The sequence below is a fragment of the Anomalospiza imberbis genome, chromosome 10 (genome assembly GCF_031753505.1).
Source record: "Anomalospiza imberbis isolate Cuckoo-Finch-1a 21T00152 chromosome 10, ASM3175350v1, whole genome shotgun sequence".
Classification (NCBI taxonomy): domain Eukaryota; kingdom Metazoa; phylum Chordata; class Aves; order Passeriformes; family Viduidae; genus Anomalospiza; species Anomalospiza imberbis.
Window position 1 is genome coordinate 14,480,055 of NC_089690.1, and position 20,386 is coordinate 14,500,440.

Genomic DNA, 20,386 nt, shown 5'->3' on the forward strand with positions numbered 1-20,386 from the left:
CACTCTTCGGAAGAATGTAAAACAAACCGCTAACTTGCTTGATGTTATTCAAATTATGGTTTTCTCTAGCATAAGTACACAGTTTCAGAAGTTCATCAGAAAGTAACCAAGAACCATCAAAATCCAAATTTTGAAAATTATTAGTTTCACTACAGTACAGCATTCTTTATTTACTGTATGTTCAAAAACTAGTAAACAAAACCATTTTCTTTGGCTTATATTTAAACTACACCAGATTAGTGTTTTTTTTTTATTTTTAGTCAATCTTCTACCCAATTTAAATTAACACAGATCTTTTTATTGTAGTGTCTTTCCAATTTTCAAATTATCTCTGTTAAAAATAAGAGTTTACTCATACCATGATTTCCTGTTAAACAGCCATGTGTATATATCGGCATGAAGGGTTAGTTTTGTACAATAGTTACATTAAGTGATATTTCCAATGGCAGAACCACAGAAGACATTAAATGAATGTTAGTTCAAGTGAGATTTGGGCTTATGATGATCTTAAAAAACAAACCATAATGTCTAAGCATAGTAAAATACAGTGTAAAACCCTCTAAAATCAGACAGTAAACTCAGGAATCCTGCACTCACAGTAGGAATGTTCTGCACAGCATTAACATGAAAGCCTGCTCAGTTTGAAACAATGCAGACAGCTAGGTTTACCTGGATGTAAATGCCACTTCAAGGTGTTTAAACAAACACAAAAATGAGACAATGATGTCATGAGAAAGGCCTTTAAAACAGGCCACCAGTCTAACTTGACTTTCCAAGTAAGAACATCAGTTTCACAAACCTGTGACACTAATGCAGTTTTAGGTAAAGTACCCTTTGACACACAAGCTGTCAATTAAGCTATCACAGTCTTTTGTGACCTACTCCCTATTAACCAGTTAGGGAGGACAGTCAATAGTAGCTCAAGTTTTAAGTCAGTCAGTACCTTGTTTGTTTGCAAAGGAACATTATAACACCATAAAATTCTATTTTTACAGTATTTAGAAAACTGATAAACTAGGGTTTTTTATTCTCTCTTTTTAACAGAGGAGTCCAAAACTTCTGTTTTCTACGTGTCTTTGCAATAGTGTTTTAGCCAGTGTTGCAAAAGAATTTCACTGTGGACTACCTCACGTTGTTACTGAGTTGTGCAAGGTATTCCCGGAGTTCCTTGGCAGCTTGGAATCGGCCGTATCTCTTCTTTGGGTTGGCACACTCATCCAGCAGGGCCTCCAGGCGCCCCTCTTTGGCAATCTCAGCTGGGGGGTCGTGCAGGAGCCCCCCCGAGGTGCCCCGCCACGTGGCATGTCTGGACAAAAGGTTCTGACAAATGGCATAATAGTTGTGGTCCACAGTGACACGAGCACAAAGAATCTCTTTAGAGAAGGACAGACAAGCTTCTTTATCACAGTCATCAAACTTGCTTTCGTACCACACGTCCCAGTTCTCAGGTTTATCTGTGAAGTGCAAGGAGACGGTAAAACAAGTGAGAGAGGGGAGCAAAGAGCATATGTGTGTCTGAATACAATCAGAAGCTCAATACACAGCAAACTGGTAATATTTAAACTAAAAACCAATTTTGTTTAGATAAACTCAAAAATGCTGGAGCCTAAGACTACATCTGACAGTCTGATACATCCTTCTGCTGAAATGGTCCTGACAAAACAAAAAATAAGGAAAGAGGGAAGGGGAAAGGGAAGGGGAGAAAGAAATAAAGAGGGTAAAATAGATAGCAAAGAGAGGGCAGGAAAAAAAGCAGAACAGTAAACACATGAAATCTGCCTTCACACATACCCAGAGGAAAAAATGTAACATGAGTAAGTACAAGAGAACAATCTAGAGCCAAAGCTGAGAGAAAAGCAAACAAGCAACATGATTTATTTTAGCAACATAGATTTGGATTCTCCAGTTGCCCTGGAAACTACTGCTAGCAAGTGGTCTACCAAAGACTAAAACAACATTGCAAAGTAATTGCTATAAACTTTTGAAACTTTATCTTCTATCTTACTTTCGACACAGCAGTAACCAGAAAATATAAAAAAGCAGATATATTACTTATAATCTTTGAAAAAAGTAAAATTCAACAAGGCAAATTGCATTTATGTATACATACAAACCCTTCTCCTTGTTATAGCTTTAACTTAAAACCTGATTTACGTAAAATACCTCATGTAGTAATAATACTTAAAGGGTTATTAAGTGTGAGCTCTCCTGAGTTCTTACTACTTTTTGTTAGAAAACTTTCATCTTATGTCTCCAGACTACTGCCAGCTTTGAGAAGAGGTCCTTATCATGGAGTCCCAAAGTTCTGCAGATGTCTCTTAGCAGTGTGAGATACAAAGAAAAATTAATCTGTGCTTGGCAGTCTCTGAGCTGACTATTGGTCTTCTCCTTCACAGCACACTGAGAGTCAGTTTAGGAAAAGAAAGAGTATTGAAGGATGACAGCTGAAACTATAAAAATATGATGTAAGATCTGCAGAATTAACAGCAAAGTCAATGTGGAAAAAAGCTAGCAAAGGAGAATGGGAAAAAAGGGCTTCAGCAAACTCAAATATGACATCCCAAACAGAGCACAATTAGGTATTATTGTACAGTGCAACTGGACAGAAGGTACATATTGAAATATCTGAACAGGCATATTGATCAATCTGGACAGAGACTGTCTCATGGAACCTTCCCGAAGATCCACAAAACCAGTATTAAACGTCAAGCACGACACAGGTTTCTACGAAGAATTTTCTCATGCCCTCTTTTGTTTTCTGTGTTCTTGATTGTTAGATCATAAATCACACCAAAACCCTGACTGGGACAACAGATGTGACACTTGCAGCATTCAGGTTCTGCAAGGAGCTACTCGCTCCTATTCCACGTACATATCAGCATTTTCAGAGCTCATCTGGACATCTTTCTGCCTGAGCAATTCAGACAGGCTCCAAAAATGAAAGCCTTCAGTAATATTACTTTAAGAGGGAGAGAAAGGAATGGAAGAGAAAGGAAAGGGTTCTACAGTAAAGGTATTCAATATATTAAAAGGTTTCCTTGGTAGGCTCACACAGTTTTAATTTAAGCTGCTTGAGAACATATAATAAATCTAATAAAAAAACCCCAACCAAACAACCCCAAAATACACTTCCTTGTAGAAAAGTGTGTGGATAGAAAAAGCCAGTCTAAAAGTTAATTCCACAGCACAACATATGAAGCCTATTTGTAAAGCTTAAAATAATCCATTCACCCAAAGCAAACTGGAATCACTTGGCCTGTTGCCATGAACTTCTGCAGAATCCAGAGTTTCATGTTCCATGTCTCCAGTCCTTAGGTCTGTAAGTTTTCCTTATAAGCTCAAAAAGAATACAAACCTATGTGATGCCACTGCTTTGAGCTTTTACAGGTGACAGAAAGAAAATTAATTTGGAAACAGCACTAGAATTACCCATTCCTTCGGTTCCACTATTACAGAGAACCAACAGGAAGCAAAGTCAGGCTATGGGACTGAGGTAAAGCAGGCACTAATGCTGTTCATCATTCACAGAAAGTAGAATTCCAAGACTTCCATTGTGACACAGGTGCTTGGAAAAGACAGAAAAACCTCTTCTTTCTTAGCTGAGGTGAACAAGACAGCCAGGCTGCTTTTCTGTCTATCTGTCCATCCACACCCAGTGCCAACACCCTCTCCTCCCACCCCCACCTCTTCCTTTATGCACGTTTACAGTACTCAAAAGCGTCCAGGTATGCTCAACAGTTCATGAAATTGACAAATTGGTCAAGCCAATTAGTAGTCTAATTGCAGAAGAAAGCTAATTCATTTGTTAATTAGCAGTCTACTTGTAAAGCAAACAAAATATGTATTTAGCAACCACGCATACTTCAAATATTGTGCAGAAAGAAGTGACACATGGGGTGAGGATAGTGAAAGAAGACACTTACTCTGTCTGATCAACCTTTTGTCTGCTACCAGAACGTTTTCTGCATCTACAATGATAACTTTCCCATCTCTTGGTCCCACTGCAAAGTTGTCGAAGCTGACATCGAGGAGGTAGAGTGCAAATTCAAAGTCATTATTTGTCAGCTGCTCAGCTATTTCCATTAATTGCCAGGCCAGATCCACTCGTTTCTCCCATGGTGCATTGAAGTAACTCCACAGCTCTTCTCCCACGTAGTTGACAGCCACCATTCTCCCACATGCTCCCAAGTACTTTGCAAATGGCCAACCCTCGTCAGATGGAAAACTCTGTATACATTAAAAAAAATGTTTAATTAATACAAAACCACTTAGATTTTAAAAGGCTTTTCAATAAAACTTAAAAGAGAAAGCTGCAAATAATCATCAACACAATAAGTCATGTATTTCTAAGATTTGAGGGGAAAGGAAAAACAATACAAAATGTATTTCTGTGACCAAGAGGCCTTGCTGGACTAATGCCAGGAAAAAGTTGGATGACCTGAAACAATACATAACCCATATCTAGCTTTCCATCCATACACACACATTCACATATATTTGCACACACAATTTCAACCATCTTTTTTACTTGGTGTTTTATTACACATCTGTTGTAGTAATGCAAGTATATTTCCCATCAAAATATTTTTGCATTTGATCTTTTAATTAAAACCAGTTCTTTTAACAACCTAAAGAAAAAAAAATCTCTATAAAGTGGCACCTCCTTCTCTCCACCACCACACCTTTCATTTTCCCAGTTGATGGGATTCCTTTGAGGTTCCTTAATTTTCTAGTATACCTTAACAGTCTATCTCTTGATTAACTGCTACATATATACTGTGTGCTTATTACACACAGCCACATAACATTTTTATCAACAGTACAATCTGTCTCCAATAGTACCTTTCTTGGAAGTTAACATAAGACACTGAATAGAAATGACACTACCAGGAATTACAAAAAAAGCCACAACACACCAGCATGGTTTTCCTAATTCAGTTGTGCTGAACGTGCCCTAGGACTTCAGTATGAATAGACAACCACTTAAAAGGTACGCTCCAAACTACAGAGGAATGCTGAACAGGAATGCAACAGGAAGAAACCACAAAAGCACTGATTCAAGAAACACCAAATTTAGAGAAGTTAGCACTCTAGTACTGGGATGTACACCACTTTTAATAGAGGAGGAGTGTGCACACTCCTAATAGAGGAGATAGCACCAGGTGCCCATGCTCCTGCCTCGTGTTCTGCCTTGCAATGGTGTCACCAGATACCACTCATGAGCCATTCTGCAGAAATGACATAGCAAAGGTTTTGCCACAGCTGGCGTGACCAGCATGGTGGGTTTCAGGATAAATGAAAGCCTTGTACTTTCTGGAATCCACAATAGCAGAAAACATTTACTGTCACCTGGGGAAAGAGGCTAGAAGGAAACACACCACAGAACAGGTCTGAACTACAAGACCATGCAGAGAAGAGGTGCCTCACATAACCAACTTTGTCTACGTAGTGCACCTGAAGAAACAAAAATCATAACTAGTAAACATAATTGACAATGTTTGCTATTTCTGTGGCAAAAGCCATGAAGCTACTCTCTAAGGTGGCAAACCTTAGAAGACAATTTCTGGGTAAGTAACCATGTTTACCACCACAAAGAACCACCTTTCTTGGCTGGGCAAAAGGACATCAGAACCATATTGATAACAGAATAGGTTCAAAGTTTTTGACATGTCCGTATGTCTGAATTTCAACTCTATTTTTATCACATGTTCTTCTCATATAAGCAAAACAGGTTGTGATAAATCCTGAGGATGATACGAACTAATTTGACAGGTTTGAGAGCAGTACCATATTTTCTGCATGTAACTCAGCAGAATTAAATCTCTCTCAGTTACTACATCTGCCATGCAATAGGGAAGACATTATCCATCCTGCAGGCTTATTTACCTGCAGGATTCAGGGCAATTAATGAAGGTAGAAGTACAGCCAAAGAGCTTGCAGCTCAGGTCAAGTCAAGTGTCACATTCCACAGTTAAGAGGGCTTGAGGATTTTTTTCATTTGTTTTGTGATTAACAAAATAACCTTCCAACAAATGAAGTATGTGCTAATTCAGTCTTCCTTACTTATTCTACTATATAACAGAAACCTGGCTGTGCCATCAGTAAATGTCACCAAAGAGGTATTTCATGTGCATTTATCGTGACTGTATTCAGTTCTGAACCAAAACAAGAAGCAAATAGCTGTTGTCCATCAAATGAAATTATCTGTTTAATCTACATCATATAAATGTCTCTAAATTGGGGAAAAGTTATCTGATTACATTTCATGATAAACACAAGCTTAACTAATTTCACCAACTGTGCATGACATTTTCATATTGCTGCATTTGATCAGCACTCAATTCAATGATGCCTGAATATTTTAATTTAAATATTACTTTGGACCACCCCACTCCTTTTCCACAGTTCTCCTTTTCTGTGTTCCAATCTTGCCCTGTTTATGACTTTGCCTCCCTTTTCAAACAAAAGTTCTACCAAAAACAGTTGAACCTGGCAAGGAATGTGCTACCACTGGAAGCAAAGGTTCCATCCCTCCCAACCCACCAAGCACACTCATGTCAATCCCCTGCACATCATTAGGAAAGCAAGGCTTGTATTTGCCAGGCTGGTGCACCCTGGGATCAGAGCCTGACCCATACCACATCACCACCTCGTGCTAGGATGCACTGCTGAGAGGAAAAGAGAAGGCCTCCACAGCTGGGTGCAGAAGAGGGAAGGAGCTAAGAGGACTTTTCCTTTCCAGCAGCAGCAGGGATTTATGTAATGGATTAAACTGATTTTTGAAGTACAGAGTTAGTCACTGATCTCCCAAACACAACTATAATGCTTCCTGCACTGTGTACACTGAACTTCATTGCAGACAAGAAATTCTAGGAGCAGTTGGGTCTATTCAGAAGTGCACACCTTCATGTTACCAGTGGAATATCTGCATGCCATGCTGTAACAGATATATTTATAACGCTGTGGCAATAAAAACATCTTTTGACAACAGGAGAGCGGGGAATCCTGCCAAGGTCTGCACATGTACAAACAACATCTCTGCTCTGGCTCCCTTCCAACTGGCATGTAACAGCCACATCTACACTTCATTACCCAAGTCAGTAGCGGAAGAAGGGGATAAAAATATGTACAAGTGCCTCATTCAGTAGTTTTTATATTCACTTGGTGAATTTGACAAGAATATTAATTGAAGTGCAGATCTCTTGTATTTACAAGCAGCAGTTTGTAACTTTTTGTACTATTCTATTTTGAAAGCTGTTTTCTAAGAGGAAACTGCAGCTAACTTGACAAGGATTTTTTGGTTCACATATTAAAATTTTGAAAGCCAGTAAGAAATGAAAACAAATTTATATGACTAATGAACATGTATTCCATGAACAAGTTGCATTCAGAAACAAAAAGCTTCTTACATCACTATCAAAAATCTGATTTCTGGGGAATAATACATAACTTTATTTTATGTTTTACTTTAGTAGTCTGCATATTTAATTAGATAATTTTGTACTTGAATGTGCTATTTTCAGACTTAAAAACCTGCATTTGACAATCAAATTAAAATCTAAGCTCTTGTTCAAAACCAAAACCAGCTGTTTGACAAAAGAATCTGATTCAGATGCACTCACATTTTATCTCTGAACATACATACAAATGCCAGAGAAACCATAGACAATTAAACTTTATGTGTTTTAAAATAAAGTAATGCATATGAAAATCTAAAAAGAGATAGCTTAGTAAGATTCCCCTCATTAACACTGTTATCTTTCTGTATTCAGAGAAAAATGTATATCTTCTAACAGAAAGATGGAAAACAGTAAAGATGCCAAAAACTTGTGCTACCTCCATTCCCAGTGACACACCCCCAAAACATATTTTGCTTGCTCTAATTAGTGTAGCTCCAAGCTATCTCTCCAAGAAAGGCTTAGAAACCTAAACAAACCCAGTCAAAGGGACAATGCTCATGCTGTTCCTGAAACAATAATACTACATTTATACCTTTAAAATATACACTGTAGTCTCAGAATAAATATTAAGAATTAACAGAGCAAATTTATCACTTTATTGAAGCACAAAACACACTATCAGTGCATTTGTCTTCCTCACTGCCATCTGTCTAAACCTGAGATCATACAGAAATGTGCCAGTGCTTTTTGTTCAGAGCTGTGAATTAGATCAGGCAGTGAAGATTCACCAGCTTGAAGGTGGTAAGGCCTATTGTATTCTGCAGTAACACAAATCCCCTTTGAATTAAATACTTAAAAGAATATTAGTTTATCATAATGAAGCATGTAATTCATCCTCATAATCAAGACCAAAAATCAAAACTATTTCAAGTAAAAAATGACATTTCTGTTGCTAAAAACCATGCTTTTCATTTTCAAAACTATTCCAGAAGATGCTCCATTTGTCACCTCCAGTGTTTGCATAAAGTGAGTTCCAGCACAGAAAAAACACCTCGGACAAAACCTGCCCAAACAAAGAGCTGCATCTTATATGTGAAGAAATTTTAAAAACAAACACAAACAGAGCGGGGACATGTTTCCAAAGGACCTTGAGGAACTTCATGGCAAAATGACCCCCTCACTGAAAAATGACACCTTCACTGAATCATCCTGCTGAACTGCAGGCACCAACAGGCAGGGCAAGGAGAACTCAAGTAACATGCTCTTCCTCAAAAGGAAAATGAGTTCTGTCTCAGAGTACTGCTGATTCTACAGTGTAAACAAAGGTAGCACTTGTATTAATCACCAAGGCAAATAAGCCAAGCTCTGGAACCATGAGGAGCTGGAGAGCAGATTTTACCATTATGTTTTTTGGATCAAAGGAGTTACAAAGCACAGATGCCTCTTTTTGTCAGGAACTGATTTGCATTCTGGAAGATATGGATTCAAATGTTTTTCTGAATGGTAGTGAGTACAATGAAAACCAAGTAATTCCAACTATATGCCACAGCATTTGACATTTATTTAGAACTCCCACAGAAGTTAAACACATATAGCCTATGCACACAGCATCAACAGTGGATTTCACCAAGTACTCCAGATACTGGTGTACCCACTGAAACCATGGGGTTTTTTTTAATTTATTTGACTTTTGTTCAAGTTTGACTATATTTCAACCAGTTACTAGATACAATTCATGCCAACAAGAGGTTCACACCAGGCTTGACACACTATAGGACAAGAAAGAACCAAACTCTAAATACTCAGCTGGTAAGATGAACACTTCAGCTGTAAATGTATTCAAAACGTCAGCAGAGATATGCCTCTTTTACAAATAAATTAATGAACAATGAATAAACTCGAGAGCCATAGTAAATCAAATTTAATATCATTTATGGTTGTCACCTGTTCAAATTGGGTTTGTAGTTCATAAAAGTTTTTTTCAGATTAAATTTGCAACAGATGCAAATAATCACTGCGTATTTACTTCTCATCAGTAATGAGCCTGCAATATGTCACTATAAAGGAGTCCTAGCAGAGATGGCCTTATTTTTAAAGTTACTTTGCAAAATTGGAGTCTAAAACAAAGCCTCAATTACTTAATTCAGGGAAGTTAAACACTACTCCCCCTATACATCTGACATACCTGAACAACATCGATATTGCAAGGTTTCTAATGTAGGGTAACAAACTTTTTTCTGCTACTGAAAACTGGAAGAGTGATAATTTCTCAAGAGGATTTCTATTTAAGTCTGTATTGTGACTTCCTAGCAGCCTTTAAATTCAGACAGCCATTCATCATAATACACACCCCACAATAACTTCAAAAATGTCTAGACTATTTTAAAATATCCCTTTCAATTCACCCTACATGTTTCCACTCTAGGGAACTTTCACTATGAAAGAAAGATGAAAATAGTTTTGATAACTTAGGGAACATAATTAAGTATGACAGTTAACATGACAAGTACAAGCCAGTTCTGGTCTAATATGTACAGTCATATGTCACTGCAAAAAATGATTCTTCCGTTTTCAATACAACCACATTAGTGGAATATTCTTGTAACATGAGGCCACTCAATTTTAATTCAACAAAGAACCAATTTTTCGTCCCTTTTAGAAAGCTTCACAATGGAAATTCAGTCTATTAAAATCCTAGTATCTGTATGAGCCAGGACTTAAATAACACAAGTCCAGCCAAGGACATGTCGGGTAGTGCAGATACCACCTTAAATCCACTGCTTGGTTTATGGTATCAGAATTATGGAACAGAAACACCAAATTCAGTAATGAAGACATTTTAAAGGGTATCAAGTATTAAAAACGACTTGCCATTCTACGTTCTACCAATGTATTTATAATAGAACTACAGAAAATAACTTATGATTAGAAGAGAGTGTACAAAAAAATAGAAAAGAGGAATATGCCCATTTACTTATGTATAGATCAGCAAAAAGATTCTGTGGAACATTTGGCTAAATTGCTACTTTGAATGAATTCTGTGTAAGAAATTGTTTCAAATTGATCAGTTAAAGTTTTAATATATGTTTACCAGATGTCAACTATTGCTCTTCCCATAACCAAACCAAACAGAAAGCCCAACAATGACATGTAGAGAAACCAGAGGAAGTTTAGGTTATGTGGCACAGACTGTTCATGCAGAGTAATTATACCAGGAATAGAGATACAGCTGTTGGGTTTGTTTTGTTTTGCTTTTTCCCCACAAGGTATCAGAATGATCAGAAGTTGTGAGAAAAATAAAGTCATTAAGCTTAAGCATTTAGAAAGCTAAAACCATATCTGAGGGAGGGGCAATGATTTACACAGGCTATTAAAAATGCAGAAATACTGTTATTTGGCACATAGAGACTGGCATTTCTCTTAGAGAAATAAAAGTCCTTGAGACTTGTAATTTACATACAAGACACAAATGTTCACCATCATTCTCTGAAGAATGTTCATTTAAACAGGTTGTTAAAAGCTACAGCTCGAGACAACGTTGCATTAATGCACTCTGGATGTAACTGACAGATACCTTCTGTAGTTTGAAAAAATCTTCATTACATGCAAGCATTTTATTTTAATTGCAAAGTATATGTGCAAATTCCAAGTTTACATAGTGTGCCAGTCTATTTTTTTCCACAGTAGCTGGTATGGGTCTGTGTTTTGGATTTGTGCTGGAAATGGCATTGGTAACTCAGGGATGTTTCAGTTATTGCTGAGCAGTGATTACACAGAGCCAAGGCCTTTTCTGCTCCACACCCCAGCAGCTAGGGGAATAGGGGTGCACAAGAAGCTGGGAGGGGACACAGCCAGGACAGCTGACCCCAGCTGATCCAAGGGACATTCCTTTCCATATGGCATCCTGATCAGCATGTGAGGCTGGGGGAAGGAGACGAAAGGAGGGGGGACACACATCCAGAGTGACAGCATTTGTCTTCCCAAGTCACCATTCCCTGTGATGGAGCCATGCAATGGCTGAGCACCTGCCTGCCCTTGGGAATTGCTGAATGAATCCCTTGTTTGGCTTTGCTCTCCTTAGTAAACTGCCTTGGTCTCAACCCACAAGTTTTCTCACTTCTACTCTCCCAATTCTCCCCCATCCCAGTGTGAAGGGAGGGAGCTGCGTGGGTCTGAGTTCCCAGCTGGGGTTAAACCACACCACTGAAAACAAAGCAAACACAACTGACATTTCCATATGGCACCTGGCAATACTGTGACACAGCACAGCCAACACAAAGGCAAGACTGAGGGTTACAAGACCAGCTCTAGGTGCACTTTTGCCAAAACAATTTATAAATCCTGTATTTCAGTTTTGCCAGTACAGATGTAAACTGCCTTTTCGGGTTAAGTGTAAGATCTTAGGAAAAATACAACTACCTTACTGAAAAACAGCTTTCTTATCAAGAAACAATTTTTTATTTCAGCAGTCTTGAGCCACATTGTACTTCCCCCAACTCCGAGAACAAGGATTTGGGGTGTTGTCAAATAACACAATACAACATTGGGGCATTGCTGTTTTTTCGTGTTTAAGTAGAGAAGGTAACACTTTGCCACTGGCAGAACATGTCAGACACGGCGTGGCTGCACACCAGGGCTCACAGCACAGCTACAGTGGCACCACAGCAGCAGCTCAGGAGCTGTCATCCACACTGCCAGGACACTGCCACAGCGCTCCAAAGAGGAAATCTGGAGGCTGACAGTGACCAGTGCAGGAGCTCTATAAAAAATAAGGCATCCCACCTTTCAGTTCTATTCACAGTAAGTTTCTGTTCCAACTCGCAAGTGAAGATAAAAATTAACCAAGTTACTTGATAAAGGTGAATAACATCCACTATTTAAACAGACATTGCCGTTGAAAATATTTCAAAAACTTTCTCCACTACATCTATGTTGCAAGACAAACTAGAAACTGGGTGGTCTATAGAAAGTCACAGGACAAGGATAAATCTGCTTACATTCACAATGGTTCTATGATTTCTGCAAAGAGTGAACAGTCACACTGCACTCAGTCTCTAATCCACATAATTTTTTCAATTTTTCTGTTTCTTCCTGAGGCAACTTCAGCCAACCTATCTTTGCAAATGTTTGATGCACACCATCACCATATTCAGTTTGAAATAGGATACCATGCGTAGATCCTACATTCCAGGCAATTCCCATATAAAACATTCTGTTTATCATTGAATAAGTCGAAACAAGCAGCAAGTTAGGTTGTTGCTTTTGTACAAATAAGCTGTTCAAGCCTATATGAAATACTGGTTTAGACGTAGCATTTTGATTACAAATCTGACCTTATTTTACTAAAAATATTGCAGAAAACAATGATTAGGAGAGGAGATGAAAAAACCCCAAACCTATCAGAAATTAAATCTTTAGCATATAAGCTCTTTGGTTCAAATGTGAATTCAGATGAAAATTGTGAGAGGATTTAATTAGTGAGCAGTTTAGCAAGATTCTACAGAAGAAAAATTAGTATTTTAATACCCAAAAAAATATCTAAAGTGTACTTGAAGAATACTGCAGCTGTCATTCCATTTGCTTAACAAATAAAAATGGCAAAAGGGGCTGAGTTCTTCCCTGAGTACACCTACACAATAAATAAGTGTGAACAAAGAAAGTTAACAAGAGAGTTATAAAAAAATACAAATAGCGAGTTTGGATTACAACATGTATTGTGTACTAAACTGTGCAGTGTTATACTTTTGATACAAATCCCTGAACAGTAACATCATGCTATGGGTTAAAGCCCCACCTGGAAAATTTCCACAGCAAAAACTGTAAATCACTTGTGATGATGCAGTTCATAAGCAACACCACTTCAGGAATAATCCATACTCCTCACAAGCTTCAAGCTAAAATCCCAGTCTCTGACAAAAAGACTCACAATCCACAAATTGCTGGCTCTTGTAGACAACTACAGTGAATTTTCTATTATAAATCGAAGACCAAGCTTTGAATTTCTATTAAATTGCCTATTTACATTTGTCTGTAACACAATTAAGCAACACAGAACTTGCATGCACTGTACACCAAGAGTTTAGACATCATCTTCACTGCTATGAGTAACAGTGCTCAGTCACTGTGGTGTTTCATGAGAGGCCTGAGGCAAAAACAAGTAGTATTTTCCCTTGTGCCCTCCTGGTGACAGAGAGCATGAGTTAAATGCATTGATTTATTGATTTAAAGCAATTTATTGATTGCTTTATTTTAAATTAAAATCTGATTCTTCATATAACATCATGCAGGTTTTTTTTCTTGGAAGCAGCTGATTTTTAAAACAAGCCTACAAGTTTCATTTACTACTTGCCTTCATCAATACTGCACAAACTACACAATAAAATGTTTTACAAATGTTATGTACAAACACAAACAACCTTCACAGTAGTCAATTATCAATTCTAGAAAGTAACCACTTCTCAAGAGTGTCTAGCACATTGCTGTTGCAAGAGCTGCAGAAGACAGAATTACCCATTCCTTGTCTGTTTCTCAGATGGAGACTAAATCTGGAGTACTATGGAATGGGAAGAGATCATACAGACTCATGTACTTTACATATTTCATTCCTAATTGAGGGAAGGTCTTCAAAGCTCAAGTACCCAATACCAAAAATTAACAGTCTTCTGAAGAAACCACTAGGAGTGCTTAAGCACACAAAGCTGGCCTGAACCTCCCCAGAAATATTGTCCAAGATACACCAAAATATCAAAATTGACAGGACTCTGTGAAACATTTTTGATCTGTTAAAAGGCAACAGACTTGCTTTACTTCTCTCTGAACTGCTGAAGGCTGCATCACTGCCCACGAATTTGACCTGCTCTACTCTCAGCTGCACCCTTGTTAAGATAAATGTCGAGCAGAGTGCTCAAGTCCACTCAAGATTTTCTTCTCTTCAACACATTTGCTTGACAGTCTCAGGACTCATCTACAGTTCATCAAGAAGCTGAGAGGAATCAAGGCTCCTAATCAACCCTTCCCACCATTTATGATCCAGCCCATTAGAGTAAATGCCACAAGTGTGCCATACCCTTTGCCTCTAAGAATTATGAGAAAACACAGCTGTTCTCTGGCCATCAAGGTCTACATTCAGTATGTTGGAACCACTGTTGGTTCCAACAACCAAAAAAGTAGGTTGTATGAAATGCAGCCAAAGCAAATCACTTCTCAAAGAATTTCCAAATATACTCAGCAGAGCGAAGCAGGTTCGATTTTCTTACTTAAGTGGAATTTCCTTACTCACTGTGCTCAGGAGGAACTTCACAGTAAAATGGGAAACTTACTGTACCCCAAGTCTGCTGAGAAGCAAACTGGAAACACACTTTGAAAAAACTAAAGAGCTGTACATGGAGAGACTGAAGGGCAAAGGGCATACTACCAAAAAAACATAATTGTAATTAAGTCCATAAATTGATTTTCTAGAAATTAGTCAGTAGGCGAACTTTCTGGAGGGTAAAGCCTGCAGCACTGCTTTTTGAGCATTTCTTGGCCTCTCATTAGAGAAACAGCAGATGTTAACAGTAATCATGAGTTAATGTTTTCAAAACATATTTGTAAACATTATTTTAATCATACATTGGATAAAGGCAAGGACAGTTCAGTAGTTAGACAAAACAGTTCTGATTCCAAACCGAAATGCTAAAGGCACACTTGGGAGTTCCCGTGATAATGTTAAAAACCAAAATGCAAAACTCCCCATCTAAACAGATATAGAATAGAAACAACTGAGTGGTGACACAGAATAGAAGTTTTCTAAGCATTTTTCACTTAAAAATGTACATAATATATTAAAGCACAAATTTTAGGTGTGCGCACATAACCCGTCCCCCTAATTAAAGGCTACAGAACATGTAATCGCTGAAAAGAGAACACTGTTCATTTATCTGTCGGCCTATTTTCAGACTACAAATACCTATCTCTAATTTCTACCAGCACTAACTATATTTAGTTCACATAAAGAACATGACATAGCACATGAGTCAGTTTCTGACACGGAAAGCACAACAGCATCGCAGCACAGTCTCTACGCCCTCCCTCTTAAACTAGACCCTAAGAAATGAATCACGGGCACCCACTGCTGCCCGGCAATACGCGAACTGCGGAACTCGCTGACAGCGAACTGTGCGAAAGGCACAAGTCAGCAGAGAGCATCAGCCTCCAGCACTGACCCGCACGCTCCTGGGGGACCGCGGCTGCCGCTCGGTACCCGACGGCACAGCGGGATGGGGATGGAGTTAAAAACCCCTGAGGAGGATGGCAAATCGGGAACACAGACGCGGTCTTTGAGGGAGAAAGGAAGGAAGGAGGAGAGCTGATGAGGCTGAGTGAGCTAAAGAAACGCCTCCTGCCCAGAGGCAGGGACCGGGGACCCTCTGCTCAGCCCGCCCTGCCGGCACCTCTGCAGGAGTCAGTCACGGCACAGAGCCAGACGCGGCCCCCGCGATCCGGCGGGGTTTGGGGGCAGCTGCCGGGAGCCCTCGGCCCCGTCCGCAGACACGGCGAGGGCAGGAAGGGCCATTCCGGAGAGGGTCCCGCCGGGATGGGCAGCGCCGGCCCGCCCGGGTACTGCCGGCCGCGCTTACCTGCAGCACCAGCGGCTCGGGGTTGAAGGCGAGGGTGATGAGGAGCTGCATGCGCTCCGAGTCCTTCAGGTTGCGCAGCAGGAAGCTGCCCGAGTCCTTGGTCTCGGCGTAGCGGCGCACCAGGCGGTCGAGCAGGCGCTGCGAGGGGCAGTGCACCAGGTCGGACCAGCCCTCCACGGCGCCGGGGGTGAGCAGCCGCACGTCGCCGTTCAGGCTGGCGAACTCGGTGGCGGGCAGCGCCTGCAGCAGGTCGCAGCGGCCCCTGCCGGTGGCGCGGCGGCAGATCTTGGTGTCGATGTCGGCGAGCTCCTGCGCCGAGCCCAGGCGCTTCAGCACGACGCGGCGGGAGCCCTCGCGGGGCTCCCCGTACCGCGCGAAGTACACGTTCTTCACGTTGAAGAAGTCCAGCAGGCGCAGGCGGCCCCAGCTCTCCAGCCGCAGCTGCCCGTTGAGGAACTTGCGGCACCAGCTGGTGCCCCAGCAGGCCGGGCACTTATTGAGCTGCAGAAAGCGCCGCTCCGACAGCTCGTTGCGCTGCAGCGAGGCCAGCAGCGAGTGCGTGTTCAGCACCAGCGCCGCCGCCAGGCTGCCCAGCACCGCCAGCTTCACGTAGCGGTACAGCCGCCCCAACTTCAGCGACACCAGCCGCAGCATCGTCCCGGGCCGCGCCGGGCCCCCCGCCCTCCGCCGAGCTCGCTGCCCGCCCCGGCCGCGCCGCGGCTCCGGCTCCAATAAACTCCCCGCCTCGCCGCCCGCCCGATAAAAGGCGGCCAAGTTACTGAGGGGCCGGCGGGGAGGGGGAGGGCAGGGGAGGGGGGCGGCGCCTGCAGCGCGCGGGCCCGGGCGGACCCGCCCCCGGGGAGGGGCTCGGGCTCCGCCGCCGCCGCCGCCGCTCCCGCCGCCGCCGAGCCCCCCGCCCCCCGCCCCGGGGGGCTCCTCCCCCGCCCGCCGCTGGACACGCCCCCGAGGGCGGGCCTAGCGCGAGCGCCGCCGGCCGCCAGCGGTTGGCTGCGCGTGACGCGGCGCGGTCGCGTGCGGCCCCGCCCCCTCCCCGCCCCATCCCGGCGCCGGGGGCGGGGCCGGCACGCGCGCGGGGGGCGGGGCGCGGCGCCCTTCCCGCCCCTCAGCCCCCGACCCCGCCGGACTCGCGAGCTGCCGGGGGAGGGGGCGCGGGGCTGGCGCTGGCCGCCGCCATGTTGCGTGCGGCTGTGTGTGTCCGTGTCTGTCCGCCGTGTCCGCCCCCGAGCCGCCCGGGGCAGCAGCGCTCTCCCGATGCCCGCGGAAGGCGCCCTGCCCGAGGCCGGCCCGGGACGGCCGTGCTGCTCCAGCGGTGTCCGCCAACCCCCGTGTCCCTGCCCGCCCCTCGCGTCCGCCGCAGCCTCGCGGCGCAGCGGGCGCGCGCCGGCCGCCCTCACGGGTCCCGCCGCGTCCCCGCTCGGCTTGCTGGTGCCGCGGGACGCCTTCTGTCTTCCCCAGAGCTGGCAGGGGGCAGTTCGTGCGTGTGGATTGATCGTTGGAACGCCACACCTGATCCTCGGAAATGGGTTCAGCCTGTCCCCACGCCGGGGGGAAGAACCGTGCCGACCCGTGCTGAGGAATGCACCGTGCTGTGAGGCTGCCTCCGCGGCGTCCCTGCGAGTGGTGTCGCCGGCACTGCCTCAGGCTAAGAGCCGTTCTATAAAACTAACACACTGCAGAGTAACAGAGACTAAGAAAAGCGGTGAAAGTCTTAATCCCGTTTGACACTCTCGCAAATAAAAGACTATACTATGAGAAGTAACTCACTTTATTACCGTTTTCAGCCCCAAAAGTGCAGCAGGGATATGGTCGTTCGGAAAGAAGTGTAGCAGACTGCAAAATTTCCAGTTATTTTATATGCACTATACAAAAATTTGGGTGCTTAGTATCTAGAGCATTGGACATACATTTGTCTTTTCATCCTGGCGTGTACTGATATCCCTAGGTACTGTGTTTTGACACTCCTATGTCTAATCAAAAGTATTTCTTTTACTGAGATTTTGTCACTGACCGTATCTGTTTCAATATACCTCGTTAAATGCTGCTGGTAGAGTCAAAACATTCCATCAGCAAATTCTGGTCTACAAACCAGTGGGTTTCTGACAAAATAACTATATACATAAATATGTATAATTTCCTTTAATTCAAGTCTTCATTAGGGGATGCACTGCTTGACAGCATATTTCAAATAATCATAATTGATCCTGAAAGATGAACTGATTTTTTTTCTGCATGTAAACTCCAAATTCACTAGCTAAACATGTTTGGTCTTTACATGTTGATAGTGGGATTTTTCATCTAACAATATCTAGTTTGTATGTTATTAAATCTCTTAACAAATCCAAATATAAACAAATATAATGAATTAATATTTATTTTCTGCATTGCTTATTTCTCAAGCTTTCTCATTTGCTCATTTATAGGGAAACAGCTTGATCCTTCTGAACGCAAACAGAATATTTTAATCTTTACTAGATGAAAACATTTTAAAGTACAAAGAATCATTTAAATAGTTTAATACACTCTTTCAACAACAATGTCGTGTTCTTAAAGCATTTGACACTGCAAATTCATAAACAATTCTGCTGTTTCTAAACAGATCAGAAAACTTGTTCTGTAGCTATTTCTGGTTTCACTGGCATTCAATGGAGACCATGGGGATTGTTTGTGAGGGATAAGGGAAGGTGGAGTCTACCTTTCAATGTGTCTTTAACTTGGTTTCACAGATTTACAAATTTTGGGTAACGAAAAAAAAAGGAGAATGAATGGAAAATGCAACCATTTAGAAGACTAAAATGTGTGGAAAGAAAATGCTGAGGCAGAGTTGGAATTAAAAAGCAAAGGAGGGGGACCAGCTCAGTAAAAAATGGTTAATTCTGAAAGAATGACAGATATATCTTGTAGTGTTAAAAGGCCTGATTTGTGAATGATCCATTTCAAAGAAAAGGAGAATGCAAAATAAACTAGATAATGCATTATAATGCATGCATTTTCTGTCTTTCTAGAGTTGCCACCTTCTGACTAGCCTTCAAAATCAACTACAGTAGTTTTCCGGGGAAGACTTCATTATATATGACAGTGTAAATCATCGAAGCTTGCAGTGAGTGGGATGCAAACACAGGCCAGCAGTGGAGTGCCAGTGCACGAGGATGTTCTCTGCTGTGCAGCAGGTTCTCACAAAGGGCTGGCCCGTAGCACAGCACCAGGGTCTCAGTTTGCTGTGTGGTAGGAAGGGCCATTCCAACAATTTCCTAATATCGCCGCCTCCTTCCGGGGATTTTTTACATCTCCCATAACAGTGGTGGGTTGGAGTTATGCGTACACCTTTTATACAAGAGGACATAATACATTCCCACTGTTTTCAGAGACATCAAGAGGCCTCATGGTGATCACAGACTCTACAGCTGCAGAGATGTCCTACACAACGTTAAATTATCCAGTATATTGATTTGAAAGAAGACTTGAATAGCTCCAGGCCTCCATAATGAGAAAGCAAACAACCTCTCAGAATTTAAACAGTTTAGAAAGAAAAGATAATCCAGCAGCTCTATTGAAAGGTCTGATAACAGACTCTCCCTTACTAGGGCACTTCACTGTGAGCTCGTTTCAAACTACAGAATAAGCAGCTGTTCAAAATGGCAGCTATCTCAAAATCCTTTCAGACACTGAAAAAGAGTTTGGAGTATCTTTTTTTTTTTTTTTTAATTTTCTAGACACTCATTCCCACACTCAATCACCAAATCTACCTTGCCACTTTCAAATAGGGATCTTTATCACTATTAGCCAGGCAGGTCTGAAAGATGTGCTGGGAAAAACAATTCCATGTTCTGCACCTTTGTAACCCAGACTTCACGTATTTATGTTCACATGCATCAAACTGACTGCATACACATAGTTCAGAAGCCTGTGTCCCAGCAAGGGCCGCAATGGGCATGCCTGAGATTTTTGAATATTTTCCCTTTTTATGTTTGGGGGACAGCCACAGGTTGGGACAAACATTCAATATCCTCAGACATCTTTCATCATCCTTGAGCTGAAAGTAGAACATATCTGAAGGAATCTGGATATATGGCTGGACTGTGTAAAGGATCTGTCCAACCAGCCATCCATCACACTCAGAGGGACACTGTTAGCAGTTCTCTGAGGATGTGTAGCACAACTTCTGTTCTGTGCTCTACCTTCTAGAGACTGAAAATCTTATTTGTAATGTTGTGCCACTTACTGATGGCAAAATAAAGTTAGTATTGTGCTTCTGGAAAAATAACACCTAAAAGTCTGTTAATCTTACTAGTGGAAGGCATTTTCTTTTCTTTAACCAATAAAGAATTGCAGTAAATTGGAGTTTTAATT

The 20,386-nt window shown here is 41.8% G+C and overlaps 1 protein-coding gene across 1 annotated transcript; it reads right to left on the minus strand.

Annotated features, from left to right (window-relative positions):
• Positions 1-913: 913 nt before the first annotated feature.
• Positions 914-16,796, minus strand: DIPK2A (divergent protein kinase domain 2A). Its single transcript, XM_068200778.1, has 3 exons — positions 16,019-16,796; positions 3,924-4,227; positions 914-1,454 (listed from the first exon to the last, which is right to left on the minus strand). Exons 1-3 carry the CDS (start codon positions 16,670-16,672, stop codon positions 1,123-1,125), a joined length of 1,290 nt encoding a protein of 429 aa, XP_068056879.1. The 5' UTR covers positions 16,673-16,796; the 3' UTR covers positions 914-1,122.
• Positions 16,797-20,386: the final 3,590 nt, after the last annotated feature.